Raw genomic sequence first — 15392 nt, 5'->3', positions numbered from 1 at the left:
GTCAGACTCGTACTCATAGTAGATTACCTCATTTCGAAAGTTGCATATTTGGTCAGGGGTCTTGCGATAGCTCGCCTACTTTTCGTGAAGTATAGCATGGGATCTTTAACATCCACCAAGGCACCAATTAATGCTGGCAGACGAGACACCAAGTTTAACATGGCACACACTCCGCCTTGCCTGCAAGACACTGGGATGCCAGTTTATAGCTGGGCTGAGATTTGAACCTAGGCTAGACTGCTCAGACTCAGAGGCTAGTGTACATACCTCTAGGGCCTAGGGCTAGGCTATCCTGCCAGCGTTAGGGAAGTGGTGCGCACTTTCCCGCCATCTCTTAACACATAAATCCCGTCGGACCATGATCGTGGCCGACACGCACAGGTCGACAGACGACAGGCCACACCACACCAAATATGACAGGCCACACCAAATCTGTGTTCCAGCCACTATTCGTTTGCAAATGAGTTTAAACTAACGTTAACCCAAGGAATTAATCATGACCTTTCTTACAATGTATAATACCCGGGGGTATCTTATGAAAGCTTTGCTTCTAATTGGTAGAGAAAAGCCAATGACAAAAAAGCATTTCTGGCCTACTAATTTAAAGTTCTGACCCATGAACTTTAAATTATCTCCATTAAAGTTTCCTTACCCAATCACCTTGTTCTTACTTGCTAATTTCAGTTCCTCCCCTCCTTTCCTATTATTCATTCCCTAGATATTTATCCGTTTTTGTTTACTTATTGTTTACCTATTACTTTTTTGTTTATCCGTCGTTTTTGTTTTCTTAGATAGCATAGGGCGGTGTAGTGGAAGGTGGTATCATTAGAGTTGGTGGTGAATTCTGGATACTGGAATTCGGGTTTTGTTGCAATGTTCAGTGAAATCGGGGTTTGCTTCGATTTTGGCTGTTTATTCCACGTGCTTATCGGTGATCAACGCTGCCTGGTTGTTTAGGGAGTCATTTTAGTTTTAATTAATATTGATTGCATTGTCAGGGGTGTGCCACATTAACAACCAATAGGCAATAAGCTTCCATGATAGCGCTTGCCAAGCCAGCCGTTCCTTATCAACCGTTTCGTTGGAGTGCTTTAAATTGATCGTTAACAGGAAAGAGTCACAAACCACTCAACACTTGCATCTCGCGAGATTTAAATCAACGAGATTTTCTTGTGAAACAACACCATTCCTGACTTGCATCTCGCGAGATTTCGATCAACGAGATTTTCTTGTGGCCTCCTTTGGCATGGCGCGGCTATCCGAGCGCGCCTGACACTTTCGGAACAAATTATAGTTTGTTTCTCTCTCCCCTAATTGGTGCACGTCTGCTACTACGCGTCTAGCCATGCAGCTCACACTGAAAACTCTGCAACAACAGACGTTTAAGCTGCACATCGACGATAATGCGACGGTGAGCTGAACCTAAATGCCTAGCCGAACGTGGTCTGGCGCAAGGCCCGGGCCTGGAGTATTCCTGTTCGTACATTCTTTGATTAAACCTATTTCTTTTCACGTTTCGGTGAAATTGTTTGTATTTCCTTGTTGATTGTTTACTTCACTTTATTGGAATTGTAATTATAAAGCTTTTGTATTTGTGCCACTCAAGAGTTGGGGTATTGGATCTTCTTCTCTTTTCCTTGTCCATTTTTTCCGTCTTTTCTCCCCCCAGTTGTCCTCACAATTGGCAATGACAACGCAGCGTTGCTGTTTCAACTTTCTGGATTGTTTCAAATTGATGAAAAATCTTGTTTTGTTATTTTGATGTGTCATCTCACGTGATCAGCTATTTTTATATTTCTTTGGCGATCTGTGTTATTTATGCACTTGTTTGTGATATCATTTTTACCTTCGCCGCCGAATGTGGATGGGAGTTATGTCTTCACCTCTGTCTGTCTGTGAACAGGATATGTCAAAAAGGTGTGGATGGATTCTGGCGAAACTTGGTGTGGGCAGGTTGGGCGTGTGACAAAGCAAATTGATTCGATTTTTGCTGAACATTCAGATCTGGATAAGAGAATTTAAAAAAAAAAGTGATTCTTCCTAATTGAGAGATGGTGCCAAAAACGATATATAGCAGGATATCTCAAAAAGTTGTGAACGGATTCGGACGAAACTTGGTGGACAGGTTGGGTGTCTGACATGGAAGATTCTATTCAAATTTGTTGAAGATCCGGATCTGGATAAGAGAATTTTTTTTTTTTAAGTGATTCTTCCTAATTGAGAAATGGGGCCAAAAACGATATACTGTATAGCACGATATTTAAAAAAATTGTAGAGGGATTCTGACGAAACTTTGTAGACAAATTGGGCGTGTGATAAGGAAGAATTGATTATATTTTGGTGAAGATTCGAATCCGGATTAGAGAATTTTTAAAGTGATTCCTCACCATTGAGAGTTAGGGCCAAAATTATATATAGCACGATTTCTCAAAATGTTATGGATGACTTGTGACGAAAAACTTGGTGGATGAGTTGGTTAGGTGACAATAACATCCCGATACGATTTTGGTTCAGGTCCGAATCCAGATCCGGCCTATCAGTGGGATACAAAACGTAAACCGTTCAGCCTGGTGGAGGTATGCGCTCCACTGAGTACCCTTCTAGTTCACAATGTGATGTAGAAATGCTAGTACGAGGACAATGACGCTTCCTTGATTATTCCGACTTTGTGGTCGGAAATAATTGGCTGTCCACGCACGCTTGAAGTTAAGTAATTGTTCACAATTGTCATTTTTGTCGAATCTATCTATCTCTTTGCTGATGACTCCACTATCTGCCGCTCCATTCCTCATCCCTCAGATCGGCAGTCTGCAGCCTCCTCCCTCTCTGCAGACCTGGACAAAATCACAGACTGGTCAAACAAGTGGAACATGTCTTTCAATCCTGACAAATCTCACACTCTTACGATGTCTCTCCGAAAGGACTGACTGGAAAACCTCACCATTGAGAGTCTACTTTCTACTAATTGAGAGTCTACTAATTGAGATTGAGAGTCAACACCATTGAGAGGAATCTCCATCTACTTTCTCAACAATCCTCTCCAAGAAGTTCTGTCGCTCAAGCTTTTGGGTCTCACTATCTGCCAGGATCTTTCTTGGGAAAACCACATTTCCAAGCTGGCCTCCAAAGCCAGTCGCCGACTGGGCAGCCTCCGTCATGCGAAGTCCTTCCTTGGCAAACCTGAGCTCCTCACCACATACAAGGCTTTCATCCGCAGCTCAATGGAATACTGTTCCCCCTCTCGGCTGGTGCTCCTGCCTCACACCTAGCTCGGCTTCACGCTGTTGAAACCAAAGCTTTCAGAATCATTGGAATCTCCTGCGATGAAGTTAACTCCGAGGGCCTTTCACTCACTCACCGCAGGCAGGTTGGTGGTCTTTCTGTCTTCTACCGACTCCTCTCCGGCCTTGCTCTCCCAGCTCTCTCTGTGCTCTGTCCCCTCAATATTCCTTCAGGTCGAGCAAGATCTGCCTGCAACCCTCTTATGATTAAACTGCCAAAATCTAGGCTCTCTGCTCACCTTCACTCTTTCATTCCCCTTTTCTCCCACCTCTGGAACAAACTCCCCCACTCCCTTCAATCCCACTCCTCCCTCCAGGTCTTTAAAACAGCTGTTCACCACCATCTCTCATCTTCCCCCATCGAAAACCTTGATCTTTTCTACCCCCGGTAATTCACCCCAGAGTCCTTGCAGTGTTCATATGTTTTATACCTCTCCCACCTCCGCCCAAGCCCTCTCCCTCCCACATATCTCTCGATGTCCCTGCTCTCAAATGTTGGTTTGTGTCCTTCCCCCTCTCTCCCCATCTTGTCTGCCGCTCCCCTTGTTTTTTGTGTTTTGTGTGTCGGTTTGACTTTTTGTGTGATTAATGTTAGCTCTTTCACGAGCCTCGATCTTGTATACAAAAAAAAACCAAAAAAAAAACTGTATTTACCTTACGTGTATGTACCTATAATGTGTCCCTAGGAAGATTATCGGTGTTAATCTTTCATACTGTATAAAATAGTCAAGTATTTCGTGCTGCATTATTTGGGCCTAGTTCTTTAAACTTCCTACCTTGAGGCTTTGTTTTCTCTCAGCGGTCGATTGTGGTCCATCTACTCTCGTTCTCTCAGTTTTTTCCCAGTCTTTTCACCCCATACTTCGGTGTTTAATATCTTCAACTAAAAAAACAAAAAAAAAAACATTCCTTCTTTGTTCTTTTCGTTCGTTTGCTCTTCGACCATGTGTTTCACCCCCATTCCCCAGATAGTTTTCACTGTTCAATTTAAAAATGTTTAAACTTTCCCCTGAAGTGCTGTATTCTGTCATATAGTATAACACTTTTTTCTTCTTCTTTAAAAGGTTGCTTTCGACTTGCTCACCAAATCTATTCATTCCAAAAAAAAAATCCATCTCTTACAGCTCCTCCTTTCTACATTCCCCAAACCCACCTGCACACCACCCCCCCCCCCCCCCCCCTCCAGCGTCCTCAAACGTATCTCTGACTCGAAGGTCACAAGAAATTCATTTTGCAATAAATGTTCATTTCCCATTAATCGTACAACATTTTCTAAAATCCAAACTCACCCCTCCCCTCCAAATCTTCCCCATCACCCATCCCTTTCAAAAATCCCCCCTAACCCCTCCCCTCATAAACTCCCCCCTCACCTCTCCCCTCCAAGACTCCCCCTCGCCCCTCCCCTCCTAAACTCCTCCCCCCCCCATCCCTCCCCTCCAAATCTCTCATCCCTTTCAAATCCCCCTCCTTACCCCTTCCCTCCTAAACTCCCCTCTAACCCCTCCCCTCATAAATCCCCCCCTCGCCTCTCCCCTTATAATCTCCCCACCCTCATTTTTTTTCTCCCTTTCCCCCCTCTCACCCCTTCTCCTCAAAGCGTCCTCCCCGCTTCTTCCCCCTTCCAACTCTCACCTCCATCTCCCCCAACCTTCTTCCTCGCTCTGCTCCCCCTCAAATAACACCTCACTGTGCCTCACCCAATCACCATCAAACCTTCTGTCTGCCCCATCCTTCCCTTTCTCCTAGCTATTCTGAAATCTCTGACACTTTCAACAGCTCTCCCTACCTCTTCCTCCTCTTCCACATCTTACCTTACCCCTCCCGCCCTACCCCCCTTGTTCTGTATCCGATGCTCCCCCTTCCTCTTCATTAACGGTATGGACCTCAAACAACATCTGGGGCCTTCGCTCAAACTTTGACTTATCTCTCCATGCAGGTTGCTTCTGACAAACCAGACTTGATCTGCTTAACAGAAACTTTCCTCCTTCAGAATGTCTCTGATTCCTTAATATCTCTCCCGGGTTACTCCCTCCTCCGGTATGATAGACCTGAGCCTCGTCCTGGAGGTGGGGTTGCTATCCTTATCAAAAACTCTCTTCCTCACTCACCCTGCACTGTCCTCTCTCCACCCCACCACCAGGAGTACCTCTGGCTACGGCTTCCCCTTCACTCCCACCTTTTGTTCATATGTGTATTGTACCGTCCACCAAACAGTGATGACTCCATCTACATCTCACTGTCTGATAATATGGACCAACTTCTATCGACTCATCCCAACTCTCTCTTCCTCATATGTGGTGATTTCAATTGTCACCATGCCAGTTGGCTGGGTGTGGGTACCTCTCTCACCAGCCATGGCTCCTCAGCAAAGGACTTCTGTGACTCACTGTGACTGACACAATCTGTCAATTTCCCGACCCGGGTCTCAGTCAACGGAGCATCTTCTCTTCTGGACTTGGTTATGACTAACCTCCCTGCAAATGTCTGCTGCTCTTCTTCTGCTCCAATCGGCTCATCTGATCATGTACTTGTTAAAGTAGACATCTTTCTGACCATTCTCAGAGAGCCTCCTCAGCGTCAGCGAGTCTGGCATTTCACTCAGGCCAACTGGCACGGTCTTCAAGCAGCCATAAATCATCTGGACTGGTCTCCCATCTCGACTGCCTCTGACATCAACTCATCCTGGGAATTCTTCCAAAGTAAATTGCTCTCTCTCATGTACAGATTTGTCCCATCTCGTCTTCAGTTGTCATACCCTTCCTCCCGTCCATGGTACACGGAATCTTGTGGTGAGGCAGTTGCTCAGAAACAACTTGCCTTCGCCTCCTGGAAAGCAAAACCAATGGAAGGAAATCTCATTTCCTTTCACAAAGCCCGAAACAAGTGTGTGTTCACCCTCAGGAGAGCCAGGAAACAATATCTCTCCTCTCTCAAGACTGAACTCTCAAACCTGTCTCCCTACATGATGATGACTACCTCTGCAGCAGCCAAATGGACCCACTTGGAAATTATTATTTTCCGTCTTCTCCATTTAAGATCTCACGTATCCTTACCATGGAAAAGGCAGTTTCTATCTGTATTGACCTGCAACTCCTCTAATAGTGGAGCTGCGTCACAGACAGGGTGATTCATTAATGTGTGCCATTTGTTAAACTGGGCGTCCCGTCTGCCAGCATTAGTTGGTGGATGTTAAAGATTTCGTGTTGTCCTTGGCGAAGAGAAGGTGAGCTTTCTCCAGCAAACTGGCCATGTTCCAAATTCCTGCCCTGACTTCCTGTGTCGGAGTGGCGACTCATCCAGGGTTGTGCTCCCTAGCCTATGAAACTGCCGCAGGAACCTTATGCACAATGAGGAGCATCCATCTTTCCCTTTATAAAACAATGGAGCAAGAAATGCACATCTTTATTGCTTCTTCCCATCAGCACTTCTACGTAATATACAACATAATGATTGAAAAGATGTTCTTCATGTTGTTGTTTAAGTATGTCAGACACCATTATGTGGCCATGATATGCAAGAAGGCAAACCACTTAATTTGCTCCAAGTTTTAATATTTTACTTTAAAACCTAAACTTTAATGCTTTACATAGGTTATCCAGCCAGCCCCAAATGTGGCCCTCACATCTGTATCCATACATGTGCCTCTCGACCCGTGTCACTCACTGCTCCCCACCCCGAGCCTGCTCAACTCACTCTTTGGGCCTCAGGCATCTCTTCCCTCTACTCCATCCTCCCCCATGTGTGCCAGGCCCCTAACCCTCACCTTGCCTTCACTCCTTAAGCACTCTCCCGGTTCCTCATTCTCTCGCTCTGCCCCTCGCTTCCTCTTGCCCCGCCGCTGCACGGCCCACCTTGCCTCACTATTTTATCCACTCCTCGTTCAGCATCGCTCCTTGCTCCTCGCCCCACATTGCGCCTCGCCCTTGTCCTGCTTCGCTCCTCACCCTCGTCCTGCATCGCTCCTTGCTCCTCACTCCTCGTCCTGCTTTGCACTTCGGCTATCACCCCGCGTGGTCCCTCACCCTCGTCCTGCGTCGCTTCTCGCCCTGCACCGCTCCTCCTTTGTCACCCCTTGTCGATCCTCCTTTCCTTCATGGCCCCTTTTGTCACCATACCCTCCCCCTCATGCCCCTGCAGTCTTGCCCCCACACTCTTGTCGCCTGCCCTCAGTGCCTCGCCCACTGGGCCCCTCCAAGCTTTGCAACCCTTGGCCACCTTACCCAGCCCTCGCACCCCCATACCACCCCTTCTCGCCCTATGCTGCCCCTTGCTCCTTCCCTTTACCCTTTGCCCTACGCCTTTTCATCTTCCCTCTCCCCACCTCTTTCCTCGCCTCCACCTCACCACTCCCCTTGCCCTTTTTCTTCCTTCCCCTCGCACCTTGCCCCTGCCCCCTTTCCTCCCCTCCACTTGCACTAAATCTTTGCACTTCTCCATCTCCTTGCACTCACTGCGCTCTGCTCATCCTCTTCCCCTCCCTTTGCGCTGTACCCCTGCCCTTCTCATTCACTTCCCCTTGCACTGACCCCTTGTCCTTACCGTTACCGTTACCCTTGCACTCATCTTGAGCCCATACTCGCCCTTCCATGTGTCTGTCATTCCCTTTCCCTTTCTTTACCCGACCTACATAAGCTGGTTTGTGGCGGAGCAAAGGAAATGTCTTCCACTCGCTACCTCTCTTTAAAATAAAATTTAAAAAATGATATGGGTAACGTACTATTAAAAAGTGATGAAAGTATTCAAAGGTCTTTGCCACAAAATTTGGAAAATATCTCAACCTGGTTGCTGCTTTGGCTGTGAAAAACTTGTGTTTGCGCGCACGTGTGAGCATGTGCGTGTTTTTGTCGCCCTACTCATCCTGCAGTTCTGGGACGATTATATACAGACTTGCTACATAGGATCAGCATGACCCCAATGAGTGCATAGTAAATGCGTATCTTGTTGTGCCGCTCCAGGTGGGATGGGGTATTACAAGACCCCACCTTTTACAATGCAGTATTCTTGTCCCCATATTTTCTAGTGCAGTGAGGTGTTTTGAATTACACGTTTGAATAAGGTTAATAATATAACCCAAACGGGAGCGGTTCATTCTAGTTTGTATCACTTGAAGGAGAACAAGATAATTTCTGTTGTCATCGTTTTTTCTGGTCTTTCATGAATTGTCTTCCTTTAAACTTACCTTTCCACCTCATGTTTTGTCATTTCTAATCTGCTTTACTTTACCTGCATGTGCAGGTACGATGTCTTAAGGAGAAGATTGCCTCGGAGAAGGGAGAAGAAAGTTTCCCTATAGCTGGAATGAAGCTCATTTATGCTGGTAAACTTTATTCGGTTTATTTTGGGGAGTGTGTCTGCATGCAGATTTACTTTAATATAGACTGTTCATTCTCAGGTCTCTTGCAATCTATATCCTTCGGCGAGGATCTGCATTGTCAATTGTTCAGTCTTGCTATCCTTGCCAACAAAGGTGGACGAAGGCTATGTTTTTACCCCTGTCTGTCTGTCTGTCTGTGGAGCTTATGTTTTCATCCCTGTTCGTCTGTTTGTTTTTGAGCAGGATATCTCAAACGGTTGTGGATGGAATCGGACAAAACTTGGCGAACATGTTGGGTGTGTGACAAGGATGAATTGATTTGATTTTGGTGAAGATCCAGATCTGAATACGATTTAAAAAAATTAAGTTGGGGGCCCAAAACGATATATAGCACGATATCTCAAAGTTGTGGACGGATTATGACAACATTTGGTGGACGAGTTGTGTAGATGACAAGAACAAGCCGATTACATTTTGATTCAGGTCTGGGTCCAGATCCGGCCTATCAGGAGAATACAAAACTGAAACTGTTCAGCCTGGCGGAGGTATGCACTCTGAATGCCGTGCAAGTTCCTTGTGTTCGCCTTTATGCCACACGAGCTGAAGTACCCAGCGTTGCCCGGGGAATAAAATAAAGTAATAGTTTATTGACTGTCAATATTTGCAATATTTTTTTACCTTCAGAAACATTTTGTTTACTGCTGACAACCAAGCGTTAATTTTAGTAATACGCACACTTATTCGCCAAAAAAGGAAACTTCTCGATTTGTTTTCTGTTCCCAGGGATCAGACGTTACGTTGTCTCTTTCTTTTTTTACACCAAGTTGCAACATGTAATTCTCATTAAGTCACGAATAATATACTGCTGTAAAGGCACTTGAACTTTATGGTTATAAAGGGAAATAAGGTCAATTTAAAAAAGCATTTTGGTATTCGATTTTTGTTTTGTTTTGTATTTTTTTTTGGTCAGGAAAGATATTAAATGATGACACACAACTGAAGGAATACAAGATTGATGAAAAGAACTTTGTCGTGGTTATGGTCACCAAGGTGAGCTGCACTGGTATTTGTTATTTCACTCATCCACTTTCCACATTACCATGTGGCTTATATTAGCCTATTAGCCCCGAAGCTTCTGTCTTTGTCATTAGCCATTTTCCCCAAAATTCACTTTTCTCCCAATTACTCCCACCCACCTGCTTTCTCTAGCATTGCCTTGCTTCTCCTACGGTGTTGCTATCCTATCAATTATATTGTCGCGTCCGCAGGGGCGACCTTTAACACGGCCGTCCGCGAGCGTCGACCACGAAGGTTTAACCGAGCAATTTGGAGGCTTTTTTAAATTACCGACTCGTCTCGAGTAAATTGCTCGATGTGCCACGGTTCATTAAATAAATGTGGTGTGCGCTGGCAATGAAGGACACTGAGACCCGAGTTCTCTTAAAATACCAATTATATTACAGGCAAATATGGAAAAGCGCATATCAGCAACAATGATACATACAGTAAAGCAAAAAGAAAAACAATAACAATATATATGCAGAGTAATAATAGTGGCCACCTCACACGGACTCACACGCACACACACCGAGCACGAGGAGGATACCTTTCGTTAACACCCCGTATAGATTTCTCGTATGATCAAGGCGGCCAACAGCAGGACGAAGTGCGCACATGTCGCGCTACTTCATACGTAGCCCTATTCAAAGCAGCATCCTTGATGGGGCGAGTGCGCCATCTCTTATGCAAGGGCAAAGCTGTCAGTCCGATGCGGGTGGTTGAGAGGAGTAGCAGCTACAGCGGCACTCCTTGGTGGCAATTGTCTCAACGATCCCGTCGGCGAGCCTCTCAGAGATCCCGTCGGCAAGCGCTCTCTGGGATCCCATCGGCCGTCGGCCAGCGCTCTCTGGGATCCCGTCGGCCGTCGGCGAGCGCGCTCAGAGGTCCCGTCGGCCGTCGGCGAGCGCGCTCAGAGGTCCCGTCGGCCGTCGGCGAGCACTCCCCGAGGTCCCGTCGGCCGTCGGCGAGCACGCTCAGAGGTCCCGTCGGCCGTCGGCGAGCGCTCCCCGAGGTCCCGTCGGCCGTCGGCGAGCGCGCTCAGAGGTCCCGTCGGCCGTCAGCGAGCGCGCTCAGAGGTCCCGTCGGCCGTCGGCGAGCGCGCTCAGAGGTCCCGTCGGCCGTCGGCGAGCGCGCTCAGAGGTCCCGTCGGCCGTCGGCGAGCGCGCTCAGAGGTCCCGTCGGCCGTCAGCGAGCGCGCTCAGAGGTCCCGTCGGCCGTCAGCGAGCGCGCTCAGAGGTCCCGTCGGCCGTCAGCGAGCGCGCTCAGAGGTCCCGTCGGCCGTCAGCGAGCGCGCTCAGAGGTCCCGTCGGCCGTCAGCGAGCGCGCTCAGAGGTCCCGTCGGCCGTCAGCGAGCGCGCTCAGAGGTCCCGTCGGCCGTCAGCGAGCGCGCTCAGAGGTCCCGTCGGCCGTCAGCGAGCGCGCTCAGAGGTCCCGTCGGCCGTCAGCGAGCGCGCTCAGAGGTCCCGTCGGCCGTCAGCGAGCGCGCTCAGAGGTCCCGTCGGCCGTCGGCGAGCGCGCTCAGAGGTCCCGTCGGCCGTCAGCGAGCGCGCTCAGAGGTCCCGTCGGCCGTCAGCGAGCGCGCTCAGAGGTCCCGTCGGCCGTCAGCGAGCGCGCTCAGAGGTCCCGTCGGCCGTCAGCGAGCGCGCTCAGAGGTCCCGTCGGCCGTCAGCGAGCGCGCTCAGAGGTCCCGTCGGCCGTCAGCGAGCGCGCTCAGAGGTCCCGTCGGCCGTCAGCGTGCGCGCTCAGAGGTCCCGTCGGCCGTCAGCGAGCGCGCTCAGAGGTCCCGTCGGCCGTCAGCGAGCGCGCTCAGAGGTCCCGTCGGCCGTCAGCGAGCGCGCTCAGCGGTCCCGTCGGCCGTCAGCGAGCGCGCTCAGCGGTCCCGTCGGCCGTCAGCGAGCGCGCTCAGAGGTCCCGTCGGCCGTCAGCGAGCGCGCTCAGAGGTCCCGTCGGCCGTCAGCGAGCGCGCTCAGAGGTCCCGTCGGCCGTCAGCGAGCGCGCTCAGAGGTCCCGTCGGCCGTCAGCGAGCGCGCTCAGAGGTCCCGTCGGCCGTCAGCGAGCGCGCTCAGAGGTCCCGTCGGCCGTCAGCGAGCGCGCTCAGAGGTCCCGTCGGCCGTCAGCGAGCGCGCTCAGAGGTCCCGTCGGCCGTCAGCGAGCGTGCTCAGAGGTCCCGTCGGCCGTCAGCGAGCGCGCTCAGAGGTCCCGTCGGCCGTCAGCGAGCGCGCTCAGAGGTCCCGTCGGCCGTCAGCGAGCGCGCTCAGAGGTCCCGTCGGCCGTCAGCGAGCGCGCTCAGAGGTCCCGTCGGCCGTCAGCGAGCGCGCTCAGAGGTCCCGTCGGCCGTCAGCGAGCGCGCTCAGAGGTCCCGTCGGCCGTCAGCGAGCGCGCTCAGAGGTCCCGTCGGCCGTCAGCGAGCGCGCTCAGAGGTCCCGTCGGCCGTCAGTGAGCACGCTCGGCGAACGCTCTCAGTGAATGTCTACGCAAGCGTTCTTATTCCTCCCGCCAAACTCCACCGGGCCCTCATTAGTCAATCCTTCCTGTCATGTCATTGACCGAATCGTTGTCTCATTGTGGCAGTCAGGCACCTCCCCTCACTCGATGCCCCTTGCTCGGATATTTACATTGTGCATTCTATGAGTACACTTAGCCCTATTCTAAACACATTATGGGATACTTGCCGCTCCTGACGTGCATGCCACAACATCATCATTTTATGGCTCACTAAATGAGTTGAAATACAGATTTGTGGAACCTTTCTAAAACGCGGCACATCGGCATTTTTACATTATACATGCTATCTGAAGTATTCATTCCCCCCTCCAACGTAACAATATGTTCATTATTTGTTGCCTTTCCTTTCCTACTTAACATCCCCAAAGCCAAAGGCTTCCTCATCCCAGCCAGCACATGCCGAATCAACAGAACCAGCACCTGGGCCCAGCCCCCCAATACAGACGAAAGTGGATGAGGTAGAGACAGATGCACAGGATGCAGGGGCTACCGCAGGAAGCCCATCTACTGGGTGAGTAGCTGCAATCATAACAGGGCTAAGAGAAGGCCTGATTTGCCGAGCATTTTCTACTCATCCTAATTATGGAAATTTCACAAGGGCATTATTATTGCATTACTTATGTGAAACTCATGAAGTTTTCAAAACTCAGTTATAAGACTTCATTGTAATGAAGTTTCTTTTTTTTTTTTATGCCTCCGCCGACGAAGTCGCTGGATGGATTATGTTTTTGGATTGTCCATCCGACTGTCCGTGTGTCTGTGATAGGTTTTCATTACCATTATAACTTTAAGAATGGCTGAAGGACTCTCAGTCAAACTTGATGCGAGTATGTGTAAAGATGAACAAATTAGATTATGGATTCAAGAGGTCAAAGGTCAGATATCCCTTTTAGTAAAAAAAAATTCTGTGACCAAGCTAACTTGTGAACCAGTGGTGGGATTTTGCCCAAAGTTGGTATATGTATATATATTATGATGCAAAGAAAGACCTTTAGGCAAACTCTAACCTTTCTCTTTTTTTCAGTCCTGGTGGTACCTTGTTATATCTTTTTGTGGTGTGTGATCACCTCACTCACCTTAAAGTGCCAAAACATCTGACCACTCAAGACAAAGCTGAATGCCTGAAATCTGTGTTTGCCATCAAAGCTCATCTATCCAACCCACCCATCTCTGTTCCTGCCTTATCTCCTCGTATCCGTTGCTTCTTGGACATCCTGCTGTGCTGCTCTTGCTTGTACTTCCTGCTTTCTTCACATTGGGTTGCGTCCCATCTGCTTGGAAAGTCACCAACGTCACTCGAAAACGCAATAAAGGTGGAAAACCAAATCCTCTAAACTAAGGCAGTGAGCTTATTTCTAATTTTAAACAGATCACAGATGACATGGCCTTTCCTTTTCCAAGATGGCCTGATCTCTGACCAGGATTTTGGATTCCCGTCTCAGCCATTCACCTTCGGATAGTATTACGACTCATATTTCAATAATGGACTTTGACCACTTATCTCAAGCAAGAGGTCAGGGCTGTGTATATAGACATATATGTCATGAAATACCTATGTCAGGTATTCAACACAGTCTGGCACCATGTTTTGTTTGTCGAGCTTTCTGCCTGTGGAATACAAGGCCCTCCCACCTTTCTTGGCTTGCTGATTTCCATTCAGGCAGTCGGTCTGCAGCTCTCAACAGAACCCTTTAATTTCCTCTCACAGTACGAGGCTGAAATGCCCCAATAATGTGTTGTCTATTTGCAAAGATGTAATAACATCCGCCAATTGTATTTTCGCAAAAGAATTCCACCACGTTACAATACCAACAAACGCACATATATACGTAGTCATAAACTGGCATGGTAGCCAGTAAAAAAAAAAAGTTCTCTTCTGCCATTTGGTTTTCTAGAAAGCTATTGATATCTTGTGTAACTACAGCGCATGCCTCCACCAGGCTGAACAGTTTACGTTTTCTATCCCACTGATAGGCCGGATCTGCATCCGGACCTGAAGCAAAATGTAATTGGCTTGTTCTTGTCACCTAACAAACTCGTCCACCTAGTTTTGTCCTAACTCATCCACAACGTTTTGAAATATCATGCTGTATAACATTTGGCCCCATCACTCAATGGTGAAGGATCACTAAAGAAAATATTTTAAAATCTCATATTCGTATTTGAAACTTCACCAAAGTCGAATCGATTTGTCGTCGACCAAATTTCATCCGAATCTGGCCACAACTTTTTGAGATATCCTGTTCACAGACAAACAAACCAAGGGATGGGTGAAAATATAACCTCCGTCCACCTTCGTTGGCGGAGGGCGTTTGATCGTGTGTCTGTGTTTGTTACAATGCTTCCCCACCGATTGGTTGTACAGTTCACCTGACTCCACCCACCCACGACTTCATCCACGAGTTGGTGCTCACTGCTATGCAAAGCCAAATATGCCTCGGAACTGTCTTATTTACAATCGCTATGCACTTCCTACAAGTTTTCCCTTCATTGTAAAACTACCAAAAAAAAACAAACAAACCACCTTTAGAGGCCATTTTTCCCCGCAAGCGGGGGTTGGCCTTTTTCGGGAACCGTGGTAGTTGTTGTTTTTCGGTCCCCTTTTTGAAGCAATGTTTTACGGCCGGATGCCCTTCCTGACGCCAACCCTTTTTGCCGCCTTTAACGACAAGCAGGGAATTACCAGTGAACTGGTACTCAATTAGCCGACCTCGGAAGGATGACAGGCTGAGTCAACCCCCCTGGCGTTAATTCAGCGATCGACCGGGTTTCGAACCCAGGATCCTAGGATCCTAAGCTGACACCCTAGCCGCTAGCCCAACACCAGGGTTCTACTACCCTGGTACTAAACTACTAAGTGTAAAACTACCAAAGCGACAGTTAAAAGGTTTTTGAGCTGTTAGACGTCACGGGCCTTGTTAAGATTGGCCTCAGCGATTGAAACAGTGGTCTGCCAACTTATGCATCACCCAAATAAATATGTGGGATTCTCTCCAGAAAATATTAAACCCATGTCGTGAGAAATCTGGCCGAGGTCATTATTTATTTATTATGATGTGTACAGTCGTGGCCAAAAATATTGACACCCTTGCACTTTTTCCAAATGCACCATTTCTTCCAGAAAATTGTTGAAATAAAAAAATCTTTTGGTATCCACATATGTATTTCTTTGGTTACCAGTGGAACAAAACAAAAAAAATCTGAAAAAATTACAAAATCTTTGCTTATTCCAC

At 48.2% G+C, this 15392-nt stretch overlaps 1 protein-coding gene across 1 annotated transcript in view; it reads left to right on the top strand.

Annotated features, from left to right (window-relative positions):
- The first annotated feature begins 1153 nt into the window (after positions 1-1153).
- RAD23B (RAD23 nucleotide excision repair protein B) overlaps positions 1154-15392 on the top strand; it is a 48286-nt gene continuing 34047 nt past the window's right edge. The window contains exons 1-4 of the mRNA XM_068107804.2: positions 1154-1411; positions 8517-8598; positions 9566-9645; positions 12528-12670. Of these exons, the coding sequence (XP_067963905.1) occupies positions 1346-1411; positions 8517-8598; positions 9566-9645; positions 12528-12670 (371 nt within the window). The 5' untranslated portion in view covers positions 1154-1345. The remainder of the gene's footprint in view (positions 1412-8516; positions 8599-9565; positions 9646-12527; positions 12671-15392) is intronic.

The sequence above is a fragment of the Myxine glutinosa genome, chromosome 2, assembly GCF_964187855.1.
Source record: "Myxine glutinosa chromosome 2, kmMyxGlut1.1, whole genome shotgun sequence".
Taxonomy (NCBI): Eukaryota; Metazoa; Chordata; class Myxini; order Myxiniformes; family Myxinidae; genus Myxine; species Myxine glutinosa.
The sequence above is the reverse complement of the archived record's forward strand: the minus strand, read 5'-3'. Positions and strand labels throughout refer to the sequence as shown.